Raw genomic sequence first — 18476 nt, forward strand, 5'->3', positions numbered from 1 at the left:
TGGTTTCTGTACAAATTGTAAATAGCCTTTCGCTCCCTGTATTTTACCCCTGCCACCTTTAGAATTTTAAAGAGAGTATTCCAGTCAACATTGTCAAAAGCTTTCTCTAAGTCTACAAATGCTAGAAACGTAGGTTTGCCTTTCCTTAATCTTTCTTCTAAGATAAGTCGTAAGGTCAGTATTGCCTCACGTGTTCCAGTGTTTCTACGGAATCCAAACTGATCTTCCCCGAGGTTGGCTTCTACTAGTTTTTCCATTCGTCTGTAAAGAATTCGTGTTAGTATTTTGCAGCTGTGACTTATTAAGCTGATAGTTCGGTAATTTTCACATCTGTCAACACCTGCTTTCTTTGGGATTGGAATTATTATATTCTTCTTGAAGTCTGAGGGTATTTCGCCTGTTTCATACATCTTGCTCACCAGATGGTAGAGTTTTGTCAGGACTGGCTCTCCCACGGCCGTCAGTAGTTCCAATGGAATATTGTCTACTCCGGGGGCCTTGTTTCGACTCAGGTCTTTCAGTGCTCTGTCAAACTCTTCACGCAGTATCATATCTCCCATTTCATCTTCATCTACATCCTCTTCCATTTCCATAATATTGTCCTCAAGTACATCGCCCTTGTATAGACCCTCTATATACTCCTTCCACCTTTCTGCTTTCCCTTCTTTGCTTAGAACTGGGTTTCCATCTGAGCTCTTGATATTCATACAAGTCGTTCTCTTATCTCCAAAGGTCTCTTTAATTTTCCTATAGGCGGTATCTATCTTACCCCTAGTGAGATAGGCCTCTACATCCTTACATTTGTCCTCTAGCCATCCCTGCTTAGCCATTTTGCACTTCCTGTCGATCTCATTTTTGAGACGTTTGTTTTCCTTTTTGCCTGCTTCATTTACTGCATTTTTATATTTTCTCCTTTCATCAATTAAATTCAATATTTCTTCTGTCACCCAAGTATTTCTACTAGCCCTCGTCTTTTTACCTACTTGATCGTCTGCTGCCTTCACTACTTCATCCCTCAGAGCTACCCATTCTTCTTCTACTGTATTTCTTTCCCCCATTCCTTTCAATTGTTCCCTTATGCTCTCCCTGAAACTCTGTACAACCTCTGGTTCTTTCAGTTTATCCAGGTCCCATCTCCTTAAATTCCCACCTTTTTGCAGTTTCTTCAGTTTTAATCTACAGGTCATAACCAATAGATTGTGGTCAGAGTCCACATCTGCCCCTGGAAATGTCTTACAATTTAAAACCTGGTTCCTAAATCTCTGTCTTACCATTATATAATCTATCTGATACCTTTTAGTATCTACGATCGTAAGAGTAAGATAATAAAAATTAGGGTACTTACAGAGGAGCATAGATAATTATTTTCTCCATCGCTTAAAACGCAAATGAAATAGGAAATCATAGCCGCAAATTCGGGGTTACGATGCCATGCACCGACGGTGACTTGCGAAATATAATTGTCGATATACACTGGTGTGCCAAACTCAAGGATGAAAGTAACTTTCGCACGATATGTCATTGCGAGGTAACATAGCGCGATAGCTGTAACTTGGCCCGTTACAGTATAGTTCAAAAGGTAACTGGCACAAATACGCAAAGAGACGAACAGATACGACACTTTGATTTAAAGACAAGAATTACACTGATGTCACCCCGATACATGGTGGTCCCCTGGAAACTACAGAAGGCAACACATGGTTCCAATACTGTTTGTGAGCATCACCGACGGTGATCTCTAACATGCTGCCATGCTGGTCACCAGCTTCCTAAGGAATTCTTGTGGTAGGGCATCCCACTGCTGGAGGGTTGTTGATGCATATGGACATGCTGCAACAAATCTCCCGAATCGGTGACTGTACCATGTTTAAAGAATTGGAGCTTCAAATGGTTCAAATGGCTCTGAGCACTATGGGACTTAACTTCTATGGGCATCAGTCCCCTAGAACTTAGAACTACTTAAACCTAACTAACCTAAGGACATCACACACATCCATGCCCGAGGCAGGATTCGAACCTGCGACCGTAGCAGTCGCGCGGTTCCGAACTGAGCGCCTTAACCGTGAGACCACCGCGGCCGGCATTAGAGCTTCGTACGCCCATGCAACGTTAGGGTTCTTCACACCATACCATCATGTTCGACAACGTTCCTGGGTGTATGATACGACTTCTGCCATATGCGGGCACGTCCAGCATTATCGAACATAACCGCTTTAGTGGTATAAGTGTGTTTGGGGAGGAATAATGTTACATGGGCGTACTAACTTCCATGTCTTTGAACAGGTACAGTCACTGGACAGCTTTACTGTGCCACTGTACTCGTTCACTGTATGCGTCTTTTCAGGGCTGCATTCGACGCACACTTCATTTTTACTTTTTTTTATCACAGCGTGCCACCGCATGGAACACATCAGGTAGAAGAGCTCTTGGAACGAGAGGATATTTGGCGAACAGACTCATTTGGCCATTCCCAAACTTATATCGCATCGATCACTTGTCGAATGCTTCGGGGATACACACACTGATCAGTCTGAACATTATGACCACATATCTAACAGCCGGCATATCAATCTTTGTCACGGATAACAGCGGCGCGCGTCGTAACATGCAAGCAACGAATCCTTGGTAGATCCCTGGAGGGAGTTGGCACCACATGTGCACACACACGTCACCTAATTCTCGTAAATTCCGGGGAGGGGGCGATGATCTCTGACGCTACGTTCAGTCACGTCCCAGATGTCTTCGATCGGGTTCATATCTAGCAAGTTGTTGGATCCATCACATCAATTTGGACTCGCCACTGTGTTCCTTGATCCACTCCATCAAACTTCTGGCCTTGTGAAATGGCGAATTATCTTGTTGGAAAATGCCACTGATGTTGGGGAAACATGATCATCATGAAGGGGTGTACGTGTTCTGCAACCAGCGTACTATACTCATTTGCCGTCATGGTGCCTTTCGCGAGCTCCGCTAGACCAATGGATGCACAGCGTAATGGAGCCACGGCCAGGTTGTCTCTATCCCACAGTACAGGTGGAAGACATATATTAGCGCCCTCCCATCGCCATAATGAAGAAGATATTGGGATTCATGATACCATGTAATGCTCTGCCGCTGCGCCAACGTGTAGTGCCGATGGTCACGTGCCAATTTCAGTCGTAGTTGCCGATGTCGTGGTGTTAACATCGGCGTATTCAATGGGTCGTCGGCTGCGGAGGCCCATCGTTAGGAATGTTCGGTGCACTGTGTGTCCAGACACACTTGTACTCCGCCCAGCATTACAGTCTGATGTTAGTCTGTTCCGTTGTACCTGTCTGCTCAGCTTACGACGTCCGATATCTGTAATGTGGGGTGTCCGCCCAGTCCCACGACGTCTGGATGTGATTTCAGCTTGGTTTCGCGACGTGTTGAAAGTCGCTAGAGCACTCCTCGAACATGCGGCAAGTCGTGCAGTTTCCGAAATGTTCGTGGCCAGCCTCCGGGTCATCACAATTTGCCCTCGGTCAGACAGATAAATAGCACGCCTCCTCCATTCTACACATGGACAGCACACTCACTGATACCACTTACACCGTGCGCTTGTGTGACTAGCAGTCATTCCTCGCCAGGTGTTGTGTACATAGTTCCGCGTAGTCAGCGCGTACACAACTTTCCCACTAGAGCGCGCCCCGCTAAGCACAACAGTGCAGGCACAGCGCTCGTCCATCTCCGCACTACAAGATGGCGCTGCCATAGAGACGGACCAAATTCTGCTTCCGCCGATCCGCGTATTAATATGTAACGCAGCCAATGAGATTGCTGCTAACATAGAACTTTTTCTCCTCGCGGATCACACTCGCGCAGTGATACCTGAACGCGCGAGGTATTATAACGAGTGTACTGACCTTCGATTAGTCAGTCTGCATCAGTCTGCATTTGTCTGCACCAGTCTGTACCAGTCTGCATTTGTCTGTACCAGTCTATAGTCAAGTTTCAGTCTGCGCCTAATAAGATTATCATATTCCTGTACATAGCCATGAAGATAAATGTGTAGACACTTTGTCAAGTATCAGAGATATGTGAGAATAAGATTAACGTTCCAAGACCAAAGGAACTTCAGATTGTCAATTGTAAATAGCATCCAGAACCAAGTTAAGTTATTTTTATGCTTGTTATTATTTTAATAAATGTGTGTGAAAATTAATCAAGTTCTGTTTAAAGTTGGTCACTGTTAATCTGCTACTCTAAGCATGCAAGTGGCATTTCTATTGTCTGACCTAACAGCAGAAGATAAACACGCCACGATAAGACCACGAGACATATTGCTGACACTTGCCTACTTCGTTAGAGCAACAAGTCAAATAATCTGATGGTGTGTGTACCAGAGGTCTTACAGTACGTGCACCACACCAGATGACGTTGCTATCGCCTGGACGGCCTTGTATTGTATTGTATGTTAACTGGGGACCTAGAAACGATGGAGAGGCTCCGTCCCTGCCGCAGTCGCAGTGGTCACAACCCACGACGACTACCGCAGTCCACTTCACCCCTCTGCCGCCCCACACCGAACCCAGGGTTATTGTGCGATTCGGCCCCCGGTAGACCCCCCAGGGAACGTCTCACACCAGACGAGTGTATCCCCTACGTTTGAGTGGTAGAGTAGTGGTGGTGTACGCGTACGTGGAGAACTTGTTTGTGCAGCAATAGCCTACATAGTGTAGCTGAGGAGGAATAAAGGGAACCAGCCCGCATTCGCTGAGGCAGGTGGAAAACCGCCTAAAAACCATCCACAGACTGGCCGGTTCACCGGACCTCGACATAAATCCTCCGGGCGGATTCGTGCCGGGGACCAGGCGCTCCTTTCTGCCCGGAAAGCCGTACGTTAGACCGCACGTCCAACAGAGCGGACCTGGACGGGTTTATGTCTGTAGTAGTATGGTGGCCACAATTCTCTGAATTATCAGTCTATGCCTGTGGTACACCAATGGCCGTCCAGCTGTGTCAGTTGCGCTGGTGGAGGAATGAAACGTCCTACTTCAACAGCTCTTTACCAGCCTTGTGGCCACCACTGGAGCATGTTCCACAGCAAGCATCCATCTACAGGATGTATCCGTGGTGATCACACACGCTATTAAGAACGAATTATGGTTTTTTGCAATGTCTGGGGAGCCTTCATAAATCGCGATGATATCAGTCTTTGAATAAAAGTGTCATTTCTGTTCCGAACCAATTATGTTTTTTTCTTTTTTGCAATGCCTCAGGAGCCTTCATAAATCGCGATGATATCAGTCTTTGCCCGCATCTCGTGGTCGTGCGGTAGCGTTCTCGCTTCCCACGCCCGGGTTCCCGCGTTCGATTCCCAGCGGGGTCAGGGATTTTCTCTGCCTCGTGATGGCTGGGTGTTATGTGCTGTCCTTAGGTTAGTTAGGTTTAAGTAGTTCTAAGTTCTAGGGGACTGATGACCATAGATGTTAAGTCCCATAGTGCTCAGAGCCATTTTGATATCAGTCTTTGAATAAAAGTGGCATTTCTGTTCCTCTCATTGCGTATTTCTTTCGGTTATCTTCAATACTCTAGTTTAGCATTTCTGCTTGTGTATGATCCAATTGTCATCGAGATATATTAACTGGCAGTGACACTCATGAGTAAATGAGAATGTTACTTTCCTCCTTTCCTCGTTTTGCACACCTGTGTTAAAAGTTTATAGCTCCTCAGTTTGTTTACTACTTCTCACGGTTCTAAGAAATTGTTAGGAAAACAAATTCATATTCTCAGCGGGTCAAGACTGGTATAGAGACGGTTTAGTTTTGACGAGTAACCCCACACGCCCGATTCCTTAAAGAATCTGTCGCGTAATCCCCACCGCACATCCTTTTTACTTTATATGCAGTTAATATGGCATAAAATTTTAATTAATTTTATATTGCTTATTGTTGCGAGCACGACTGATAAAATACGATTCTCACTATTAGTTTCTGCAGTTGAAAATATTTTAACTTTATGCACTTTGACCTATTATGTGGGGATACGCACAACACTGAAAGATTTCCTGCTGTGGCTGTACGATCTTTAATTTGCAAACTATTTTTGTATAACACTGATCTGGCTTGTTAGATACGGAACATGGTATCATTACTGTAACAGATTATGGAATAAAAAAAATGCCCTTCGCTACTTTCATCTCTTGAATGCACAGAAAGTACTCTTATTACCTGTACGGAAGTTACAGTATGTTATGTTAACTAAAGATAAAAGCTGCAGTGGATTTTTTAAAAATATATGAACACTATTAACTGCCACGACCAACATGAGAGCATGAAACTAAAAAAAATGAAATTTGATTATTATGTTATTAGTCAGAACAGGTTTTGGACAGCAGTCTTTGATCACACACAAGTAAAACTTTATCACTCATGGATTATTTACGAAACTGATAACATAATAGCAGCTGCCCATGTCCATCTGAAAATGACATAATAAAATCCATAATTTCACACTGAAGTTTGCAGGAAGCTGAAAGAGATCATTTTAATGTACCGTTACCTACCCGCTATATTGCGGGAAAACTGTTTTCATTCAAATTAATTTGAATTTGCCGCGGCAGCGGTTCCACAATCGCCGCACGACTCCGCGTCATGAAAAATTCGTAATATGCTGAAAACGGCTAGGAATGTGGAATGAAATGTTGGGCAAGCTAGCAATAAATTATTGCAGGTAATAATTTTAACAATTTCTCTATTCAAAAAATCACCATAAATTGAAAGTACACACCTTTTACAAATATCAACCTCCAATGGCGTCTTTCTCGATCAAAGGACAAACGAAGGCTACCTACGCATTCCAGCGAGCGTCACAAGTCTTACAACTTTAACGGCTACAAGAAGACAGGGAGAGTAAGTTTTTAACCTCCACTATTTACAAGCAATTTAATAAGCATCTTTTAATTATTTTTCATTATCTGCTTTGATACATACATTCGCCGACCACAGATGTTATTTGTGAAATATGAATACATAAATATTGCACAAACATAAAAATGAAAAATTGTTATTTCCTTTTATACATAATCTACAACCATTCATACAGTAATGAAACAATAATAATACAGATAAATGTTTATTTTTCTTAATTTATTTTATATATTATAGCGATTTTGTAAATGTCTTGCCAGGAGACCTCACAAATCGAAATCTCGTACATAAAAGAGCACCAAACGTTTGATTACTTTACAAATGAGTTAATGTGTTAGATATTAAGCGATAAGCTTGCAAGTGATAAAACTGTTGAAATCATGTCTAACGTTGTCGGAAGTCGCTAAGTGCTTTAATTTCGAAGTACTGGATCGATATAGTCAGGGTGATATGCGAGTCGTGAGTTACACTGCCTCGAGACATGTACACGCATTCCAATTGTAATACTTGTCTTAATGTGTTAAACCTTTGACATAGTATTACGCCTCTTAATGACAAGAGTATGATTGCATTTTAAATTTCGAAATTTGGTCAGTAATTTTGTGAAATTCTGAAAATCAATTTTTTGTTGCTGCCGGAAACAGGTAGAAAGGTCACCTCCAATTGGGTCTGTCCGCCGTTTACTAATATCGATTCCAAGTGACGTGCGCTGCACCCGCCCTTACGCTGTCTACCGACAAATGTCGCCCTATCGCTGGCAACATACTTCTCGTCCTGATAATCACAATCAGATGTTCGGACGCCAGCAGTCACGCGTAACCGGTGACTGACTGTTTGTTGCAGCGACCCCTCGGTGCACGCGCTTCAGTTCCTGGACGTGATCAACATGAAGGACCCCACCCAGAAGTCGCACTTCTACCGCAACACGCTCAAGGACGTGCTGCCCTACGTGCCCAGGGTGAGTACCGGCCCACCTGCCTACACTGTAGCGTAAAATGACTTTTTTTTAATAATGTCAATATTTATAACTCTTGGTTCAAGAATCATGAAAGAAGGTTGTAAACATGGAAGAACCCTGGAGATACTAAATTATATAGATACTAGATTATATAGATTATACTAGATTATGTAGATACTAGATTATATAATGGTAAGACAGAGATTTAGGAAACAGGTTTTAAATTGTATGACATTTCCAGGGGCAGATGTGGACTGTGACCACAATCTATTGGCTATAAACTGTAGATCAAAACTGAAGAAACTGCAAAAAGGTGAGAATTTCAGGAGATGGGACCTGGATAAACTGACTAAACCAGTGGTTGTACAGAGTTTCAGGGAGAGCGTAAGGGAACAATTGACGGGAATGGGGGAAAGAAATACAGTTGAAGAAGAATGGGTAGCTTTGAGGGATGAAGTAGTGAAGGCAGCAGAGGATCAAGTAGGTAAAAAGATGAGGGCTAGTAGAAACCCTTGGATAATAGAAGAAATATTGAATTTAATTGATGAAAGGAGAAAATATAAAAATGCCGTAAATGAAGCAGGCAAAAAGGAATACAAACGTCTCAAAAACGAGATCGACAAGAAGTGCAAAATGGCTAAGCAGGGATGGCTAGAGAACAAATGTAAGGATGTAGAGGCTTATCTCACTAGGGGTAAGATAGATACTGCCTACAGGAACATTAAAGAGACCTTTGGAGAAAGGTGGAAGGAGTATATAGAGGGTCCTTACAAGGGCGATGTACTTGAGGACAATATTATGAAATTGGAAGAGGAGGTAGATGAAGATGAAATGGGAGATATGATACTGCGTGAAGAGTTTGACAGAGCTCTGAAAGACCTGAGTCGAAACAAGGTCCCCGGAGTAGACAACATTCCACTAGAACTACTGGCAGCCTTGGGAGAGCCAGTCCTGACAAAACTCTACCATCTGGTGAGCAAGATGTATGAGACAGGCGAAATTCCCTCAGACTTCAAGAAGATTATAATAATTCCAATCCCAAAGAAAACAGGTGTTGACAAATGTGAAAATTACCGAACTATCAGTTTAATAAGTCACAGCTGCAAAATACTAACGCGAATTCTTTACAGACGAATGGGAAACTAATAGAAACAGACCTCGGGGAAGATCAGTTTGGATTTCGTAGAAATGTTGGAACACGTGAGGCAATACTGACCCTACGACGTATCTTAGAAGAAAGATTAAGGAAAGGCAAACCTACGTTTCTAGCATTTGTAGACTTAGAGAAAGCTTTTGACAATGTTTACTGGAGTACCCTCTTTCAAATTCTGAAGGTGGCAGTGGTAAAATACAGGGAGCGAGAGGCTAGTTGCAATTTGTACAGAAACCAGATGGCAGTTATAAGAGTCGAGGGGTATGAAAGGGAAGCAGTGGTTGGGAAGGGAGTGAGACAGGGTTGTGACCTCTCCCCGATGTTATTCAATCTGTATATTGAGCAAGCAGTAAAGGAAACAAAAGAAAAATTCGGAGTAGGTATTAAAATCCATGGAGAAGAAATAAAAACTTTGAGGTTCGCCGATGACGTAATTCTGTCAGAGACAGCAAAGGACTTGGAAGAGCAGTTGAACGGAATGGACAGTGTCTTGAAAGGAGGGTATAAGATGAACATCAACAAAAGCAAAACGAGGATACTGGAATGTAGTCGAATTAAGTCGGGTGATGCTGAGGGAATTAGATTAGGAAATGAGACACTTATAGTAGTAAAGACATTTTGCTATTTGGGGAGCAAAATAACTGATGATGGTCGAAGTAGAGAGGATATAAAATGTAGACTGGCAATGCCAAGGAAAGCGTTTCTGAAGAAGAGAAATTTGTTAACATCGAGTACAGATTTAAATATCAGGAAGACGTTTCTGAAAGTATTTGTTTGGTCTGTAGCCATGTATGGAAGTGAAACGTGGACGATAAATAGTTTAGACAAGAAGAGAATAGAAGCTTTCGAAGTGTGGTGCTACAGAAGAATGCTGAAGATTAGATGGGTAGATCACATAACTAATGAGGAGGTATTGAACAGAATTGGGGAGAAGAGGAGCTTGTGGCACAACTTGACTAGAAGAAGGGATAGGTTGGTAGGACATGTTCTGAGACATCGAGGGATCACCAATTTAATATTGGAGGGCAGCATGGAGGGTAAAAATCATAGAGGGAGACCAAGAGATGAATACACTAAGCAGATTCAGAAGTATGTAGGCTGCAGTAGGTACTGGGAGATGAAGAAGCTCGCACAGGATAGAGTAGCATGGAGAGCTGCATCAAACCAGCCTCAGGACTGAAGACGACAACAACAACATCAATATATATATATGTGTGTTTGGAGAGAGAGAGATTGATTTTTGATTGAGATTTTTACTTTAAGTCGTAACTGGTACCTGAGTTTTGGTTGCTGCCTCCTTGAATGATCAGCTTCTGCACCAGTTGTTGACGTATTGCAATTTGGAGGAAGTTACTGTCGTTTAAGGTTTAAAATATGACTCTGTTAGTTACTTGGACGTATTGCGCATAGCTTTGAGCCCAAGTTTTCGTAGCTTTTCATACTTAAGGGACCACTGTTGTAAGTAAGGAAGATCAAACAGCAATCTACTTTTCGTGAGAAAAGGAGAATGCACGGCACACAAACTTCCTTCAAACTACACGTCCTGCTACATCGAAATTGGTCAGGGAGTTCAGCACCATACTATTGTACAAGAACATATCCAGTTATTGTAATTAAGAAATTATGAGAGGTTGTTACTTATTGAATGAAAACTATAGAGAATGCATTTCTTTTCCTGTATTTTAGTGAACTTTGTACACTTACAATTCTGTCGATTCATAGACGGCAACGACAATGAAGTTCACCTCCTTTTCCAAAAACAAGATATTTCTATTCTTCACTTCCAGAAAATTTGTATACATAAATGTTTGGCAACTCTTACAGATACTTCACTCGGTTTGATCACTAAAATATCAATTTTCATTAAATATAACAATACGTTCTGAGCGACAGCCTAGCAACACGTCCTCTTTCCACAAGATACAGATTAACAGTCTTATTTTTAAATAAAATCAATTGTCTTTTTTTTAGAGTCCACACTCAAAAATTCTCTAATACTATCGTTACAGGGATTGTGCGCTTAAGAATTTCTTGCTGTTCAGCTGCGCTTCACTTCACTTCAAGTACTTTTTGAATCACATTTACATTTACGGTATTTACATACATTACTGAGCTTCTCAGAATAAAATCCGGCACAAATTAGTTAAAAAAAACAGTGAGGCACACATAACATTACATTAGATCGCCCTGCAGGGACAGCTAAGCACCATGTCCGTATCACTTGTTCCAGCTGATTCACGTCTAGATCCATCGGCCTGCAGAGGAGGCGAAAAATATGTTTACAGCACTTAATATGTTTACTGCACTCAGTTGAAGGGTAAATAACAAGTGTAATCTCAAAAATGGCGTGCATCTGACGTACTTCCACTTCTTGAATGCTGGAAAAAGCGTGGACAGGAATTGAGAAACACAAAGTGTTTGAAGAAATGAATGATAAGTTCAGCACTAGCTTTTCACATTATTGAATAACTCCTTTGCGAAACGGTCTGTACACTAGGGATAAACCGAGTGAGGTTGCGTTGTTTTCAGCAGACAGGCCTTGTATTTTGGCGGATGGACGCTTCGATACCATCCGGCCATCTAGATTCCCTAAATTACTTCAGGCAACTGAATGGATAGCCCACGACCAACTACCTGTCCCACTTTTGTGAAACTAGATCCGTAAGTACGTAAACGCCTGCATATATGAATTAGCCTTGTCTTTGTTCTTAAACTATAACCGTATGACATGTCTAACATCCTTGTAAAAATAATCCACTGATGAATACTGCTACTACTACTACTACTACCACCACCACCACCACCACCACCACCGCCAAGAGCAGCAGTCACGGATTATTTGTTCCTGATCTATATTAACGACATAGGAGACAATCTGTGTAGCCGTCTTAGATTGTTTGCAGACGATGCTGTCATTTGCCGTCTTGTAAAGTCATCAGATGATCGACTTGCAAAATGATTTAGATCAGATATCTGTATGGTGTGAAAAGTGGCAATTGAACCTGAACAAGGAAAAGTGTGCCGGCCGGAGTGGCCGAGCGGTTCTAGGCGCAACAGTCTGGAACCGCGCGACTGCTACGGTCGCAGGTTCGAATCCTGCCTCGGGCATGGATGTGTGTGATGTCCTTAGGTTAGTTAGGTTTAAGTAGTTCTAAGTTCTAGGGGACTGATGACCTCAGAAGTTAAGTCCCATAGTGCTCAGAGCCATTTGAACCAAGGAAAAGTGTGAAGTTTTTCACATGAGTACTAAGAGAAATCAGCCAACTTTCGATTATGCGATACGTCACGCAAATCTGTAAATTCAACTAAATACTTAGGGATTACAATTACAAATAACCTAAATTGGAACGATCACATAGATAATATCGTGGGTAGAGCAAACCCAAGACTGCGATTCATTGGCAGAACACTTAGAAGGTGCAACAGCTCTACTAAAGAGACTGCTTATACCAAGCTTGTCAGCCCTATTCTGGAGTATTGCTGTGCGCTGTGGGATCCACATCAGGTGGGACTGACGGATGACATTGAAAAAGTATAAAGAAGGGCAGCTCGTTGTGTATTATCGCGAAATAGGGGAGATAGTGTCACAGACATGATACGTGAATTGGAGTGGCAACCATTAAAAGAAAAGCGTTTTTCGTTGCGACAGGATCATCTCATGAAATTTCAATCACTAGTTTTCTCCACTGATTGCGAAAACATTCTGGTGGTACCCACCTACGTAGGGAGAAATGATCATCACTATAAAATAAGAGAAATCAGGGCTCGCACAGGAAAATTTAAGTGCTCGTTTTTCCCGCGTGCCGTTCGAGAGTGGAACGGTAGAGAGACAGCTTGAATGTGGTTCATTGAACCCTCTGCCAGGCACTTGATTGTGAATAGCAGAGTAATCACGTAGATGTAGATGTAGATGTAGATTCTCACGAAATACTGTACTTTATCGGAAATACTGTAAAATCTCAGCCGACAGGCACCCGCAGAAAGACGCCTAATATCTGTAGGAAACCTAAGCAACAGTGAATTTGGTTTCAGGGATTAATCGGTCAAAAATTCGTAAAGAAGTACACGTAATTCTCTCGTCGAGATAAAGCAAATTGAAAACTTGAACGCAGTTTTCTAACAAAACATTCTTCCCGCGATTCATTCACAAATGTGGCGGTATTTTATCGTACAGTAAAAAGTGGCCCTTTTCTTGGACAACATAGGAATTTTTAGGCGTCAGATTTAGAGCATCGCGGAGTTTGATTTGAGAGTGTCTGTTCGTAGTACTGACAAGGCAAGTGCGTGACATCGAATGCTCAGAATCCCACAAGAATGTGCGCAGAATATACACTACTGGCCATTAAAATTCCTGCACCAAGAAGAAATGCAGGTGATAAATGGGTATACATTGGACAAATATATTGTACTAGAACTGACAAGTGATTACATTTTCACGCAATTTGGGTGCATAGATCCTGAGAAATCAGTACCCAGAACAACCACCTCTGGTCGCAATAACAGCCTTCATACTCCTGGGCATTGAGTCAAACAGAACTTGAATGGCGTGTACAGGTACAGCTGCCCATGCAGCTTCAACAAGATACTACAGTTAGTCAAGAGTAGTGACTGGCGTATTGTGACGAGCCAGTTGCTCGGCCTCCATTGACCAGACGTTTTCAGTTGGTGAGAGATCTGGAGAATGTGCTGTCCAGGGCAGCAGTCGAACATTTTCTGTATCCAGAAAGGCCCGTACAGGACCTACAACATGCGGTCGTGCATTATCCTGCTGAAATGTAGGGTTTCGCAGGGATCGAATGAAGGGTAGAGCCACTGGTCGTAAAACATCTGAAATGTAACGTCCACTGTTCAAAGTGCCGTCAATGCGAACAAGAAGTGACCGAGACGTGTAACCAACGGCACCCCATACCATCACGCTGGGTGATACGCCAGTATGGCCATGACGAATACACGCTTCCAATGTGCGTTCTCTGCGATGTCGCCAAACACTGATGCGACCATCATTATTCTGTAAACAGAACCTGGATTCATCCGAAAAAATGACGTTTTGCCATTCGTGCACCTAGATTCGTTGTCGAGTACACCATTGCAGGTGATCCTGTCTGTGATGCAGCGTTAAGGGTAACCGCAGCCATGGTCTCCGATAGTCCATGCTGCTGCAAACGTCGTGGAACTGTTCGTGCAGATGGTTGCTGTCTTGCAAACGTCCCCATCTGTTGACTCAGGCATCGAAACGTGGCTGCACGACCCGTTACAGCCATGCGGATAAGATGCCTGTCATCTCGACTGCTAGTGAAACGTGGCCGTTGGGATCCAGCACGGCGTTTCTTATTACCCTCCTGAACCCACCGATTCCATATTCTGCTAACAGTCATTGGATCTCGACCAACGCGAGCAGCAATGTCGCGATACGATAAACCGCAATTGCGATAGGCTACAATCCGACCTTTATCAAAGTCGGAAACGTGATGGTACGCATTTCTCCTCCTTACACGAGGCATCACAACAGCGTTTCACTAGACAACGCCGGTCAACTGCTGTTTGTGTATGAGAAATCGGTTGGAAACTTTCCTCATGTCAGCACGTTGTAGGTGTCACAACCGGCGCCAATCTCGTGTGAATGCTCTGAAAAGCTAATCATTTGCATATCACAGCATCTTCTTCCCGTCGGTTAAATTTCTCGTCTGTAGCACGTCATCTTCGTGGTGTAGCAATTTTAATGGCCAGTAGTGTAAATCGTTCATCTTGAAAACATTCGCATTCAAAACGCAGCTGTTGTCTTTTAGCGCCATTGCTGTCCGGGCCATTAAGGTCGTTCTGTGTTAAATCAAAGTTTTCCGTACAAGCAGATACGCTTGTACCGAGGACAACGAAATGGTGCCAACCTCTTAATGTATACTTATTTAGGCAATATAAGTTCTACATGAGGAAGTTCGTTGATTTTGTAAGACTTGAATGCAAAAAAACCTCGAGTAAAGTTACACGATCGTAATTTCATCATCGGACTTCATTACTTTGTGTTACACAATAAACTTTCTACATCTATGTACCAGCCTATATTACAATTTGCTTGCCAAAGGCAGGTGACATTGACACACTAATATTATTATTTGAAATGTAATTAGTGTTGCGTTTGATACTGGTCTGCTTGAAAGCAGAAATAATATTGAATGTAGAAAAGTGGATTTAGTCGGTGTGTATACTGTTCCGTCCTTCACTTTGGAGACTGAATGGCAGTGCAACATTATCATTTATCAGGCCAGTAGAAAAAGTTTGTTGTTCAAACAGAGTAATTACTTTAAGCAGAGGAAAATATAGCAACACGTCACAATATCACAAGACGTGTGTTCTTTGTTCCATTATGTAGACATTTTATTTCTTTGCGTTATCAAAGTTCATCTCTTAGGTCTTGAATAGATGATGGTTCAGACGTCTCTCGTCGTAAGACGCTCAGTTCTGCATAAGGATGGCTCACGCCACTCTTTTTTGGGATGAGCGATTTATATCCTAAACACATTTACATGCGCTTCTCGGCGTTAGAGGTCACACACTTCCCTCGTAAGTGACACCTCTGACTGACCCTCTCAGATAGTTGTTCATTTGCCCAGGGCTTGAAGCCAGCCGCGGTGGCCAACCGACTCTAGGCGCTTCAGTCCGGAACCGCGCAACCACTACGGTCGCAGGCTCGAATCCTGCTTCGGGCATGGAAGTTTGTGATGCCTTAGGTTAGTTATGTTTAAGTAGGTCTGAGTTCTAGGGGACTGATGACCTCAGATGTTAAGTCTCATAGTGCTCAGAGCCATTTGAACCATTTTTTGAACCAGGGCTTGAAACCTGAGTTGCTATCACTTGGTCACCAGCGTATAATAAATTTAAGCATTCTTCATTTAAGACTCTTGTTCTTCATTTAAGATTGTTGTTTTTATGGATTTTAAACTTAATCCGTTGTTTGTTCAGTCTACATCTGGAGATTGTTTTGTGACTGAATCAGTATTGACTGAACTACTGTCTCATTTTCGCCGTATTTTCATTCACTATTTTAATCTGACAACACATCGTTTCATATAAACTGCGAACAGCAGCCTGTACACACGACACATGCTTACTAAAGTTTACTATCGACTGGTTCAATTTCGTTTCGAAAAGTACTCATTCTTTCTTACCAAAAGCCTACTTCCGTGGTAATTCTTCCACGCTATCATTCAGAGCCTTATCCATTTTATTATTCGCCGAGTCAGTTTTTCTGCTCAGGGAATTGGCTGTGGAACCCAAATTAGCCGTTTTTGAGCTATTTGATTATTTAAACTGGTACAACTGTTAGTCATTACATACACTTCTATAAAAAAAAATTCCCATATTTTTTTTTACTTATGTTATAGTCCAGTTTGAATATTTTATTTCTGATGAAGGCACCCGTAGAAGTGCCAAAACCAGATTAAAAGACTTAATTCTTGCGACTGAGGGCTGTAATTGCTTTAATTTTAATTTGTATATGGACGCTGACCACGCAGCCATGTTTAAAACTTTATAGATATATATTCAGTATTTATTATAACATTTTGTATTCTACTGTTTCATACTACACAGAAAAGTGACACTAAATGTGCATATTTACACAGACAACAATACCGTCTTCATAGTTTATACGTGGCGAAATTCGTACACATTTTTATTCTTTCAACCAAGATATATGCACTTAAAAATACACATATAAAAACGTTTGTAACATTCTTATAATATATTTCAGAACATTTTGAAATTAAAACAGTAGTGACACAAGGTGAAGGACACCATTGTTTTTCAGCTGAGTCTTACAAACAGTAATCCAGGAGAAGATTAGAATTGACAAACCAATCAAATTAGGAAGAATCGGTATCAGTATAGATTGCATAGCCTGGTGATCCTAAGTTAGGACATTCAAACAGCACAAAAACAAACAGAAATGCTTAAAGATACAACAGAAAGAGTAGAAATCCAAATATCATTTCAAAAATCAAAATACAGCCCTAGCAACTACCTGGTACCCACAGTCCTAATAAGCAAATCTGGGAAAAATTGAGTGTTACCCATTTCAAATATTTCAGCGGAACCATCAAGAAACAGACCTGGAAAAGATTGGTTATGGAATTCGTGGTCTCAAAATGGAAACAATTTTCAGGCGTACTATAGATAACCGTAACAAAACTGCATCTAATTTAACACACAAAACTAAAACAGTACAACACAGTCATCGAGCCAGAGTGTCTTAATGGGGCTGGAACACTTATTTTAGATAATGGGGCACTAAAATATTCCATAAGAGAGAAAGAAAAGTAATCAGGAAAATTTTGGGTCCAACTTATACTGAAGAAGGAAGATAAATATTCCAAGCAAATAAGAAAATTGAAATGTATACCAACATGTCTTCAAATATGAGAAAACGCAGACTAAAATCGTGTAGCCATATTGAAAGTGTGGTAGATTTACCTAACCCGTACAAGGAGACGTGCTCTAATTGTAGTCGACACAATATAGTGTAATATGCCTTTATTAATACAAAGAACAACACAACCACATTACATCAAGTTCTAGACCATACCATCTTGCTCACGTTGCTCACAGATACTCCCCATCACCATGAGAACTCACTGGTCAGCGGTATCCGTGGTGCTGATGTCCCCACAGAGCCCCCCTGTAGTGGTGAGCACTGTGGGAAGTGATGTTTCTAAGAGCCGTCGATTATGTGAACCACGAGCAGGTGCATGTGCCCAGTCGTATCGTAGCTGGCTGCTGTGCTGTTTCTCTGCATCTGCTGCCTAGCGGTGGTGGTGTAGAGGTGTTATGGCCCCAAAGTGAGCCATGGGTCGCTGTGGGTAGCCGAAGTGGGGTACTCTGGCTGCAGATGGTAAGTGGGCGAGGGAGGTGATAGAGGCAGAGTCTGTGGTATAATATGAAGTAACTGTCAAAAAAAAATGGCTCTGAGCGCTATGGGACTTAACATCTGAGGTCATCAGTCCCCTAGACTTAGAACTACTTAAACCTAACTTACCTAAGGACATCGCACACAGCCATGCCCGAGGCAGGATTCGAACCTGCGACGTAGCGGTCGCGCGGTTCCAGATTGTAGCGCCTAGAACCGCTCGGCCACACCGGCCGGCGAAGTAACTGTCGGCAGGAAGCCTGTGTAGGTGCAATGATGGTGAGCACAACATCCACCGATGACAGTAGTCGGTGGACATGGGTGAGAAAGCGAGCGATCACTGCAATGAGTGTGTCAGAGGCATCGTGGCGTGCGATTTTTACAGTGTCATCGTCGACGAGTGTCACGCTGATATCTTCAGGCTGGAATTCATGCACATCAAGGTTGGTGGCTGCTGGGTTGTCAGATGGTGATGTGGCCGGGAGGGTGTCAACGGCTGACTGATCATCTTTTGTGGGATTCAGATTCGTAGAGCATGGTACGCTGGCATCACAAAAGACCCATGCTGGTCTGAAC

The 18476-nt window shown here is 42.4% G+C and overlaps 1 protein-coding gene across 1 annotated transcript in view; it reads left to right on the plus strand.

The window, feature by feature from the left end:
* Positions 1-18476, plus strand: part of LOC124613288 (protein kinase domain-containing protein ppk32) — a 717316-nt gene that overhangs the window by 415356 nt on the left and 283484 nt on the right. The window contains exon 8 of the mRNA XM_047141982.1: positions 7734-7848. Within this exon, the coding sequence (XP_046997938.1) occupies positions 7734-7848 (115 nt within the window). The remainder of the gene's footprint in view (positions 1-7733; positions 7849-18476) is intronic.

The sequence above is a fragment of the Schistocerca americana genome, chromosome 4, assembly GCF_021461395.2.
Source record: "Schistocerca americana isolate TAMUIC-IGC-003095 chromosome 4, iqSchAmer2.1, whole genome shotgun sequence".
Taxonomy (NCBI): Eukaryota; Metazoa; Arthropoda; class Insecta; order Orthoptera; family Acrididae; genus Schistocerca; species Schistocerca americana.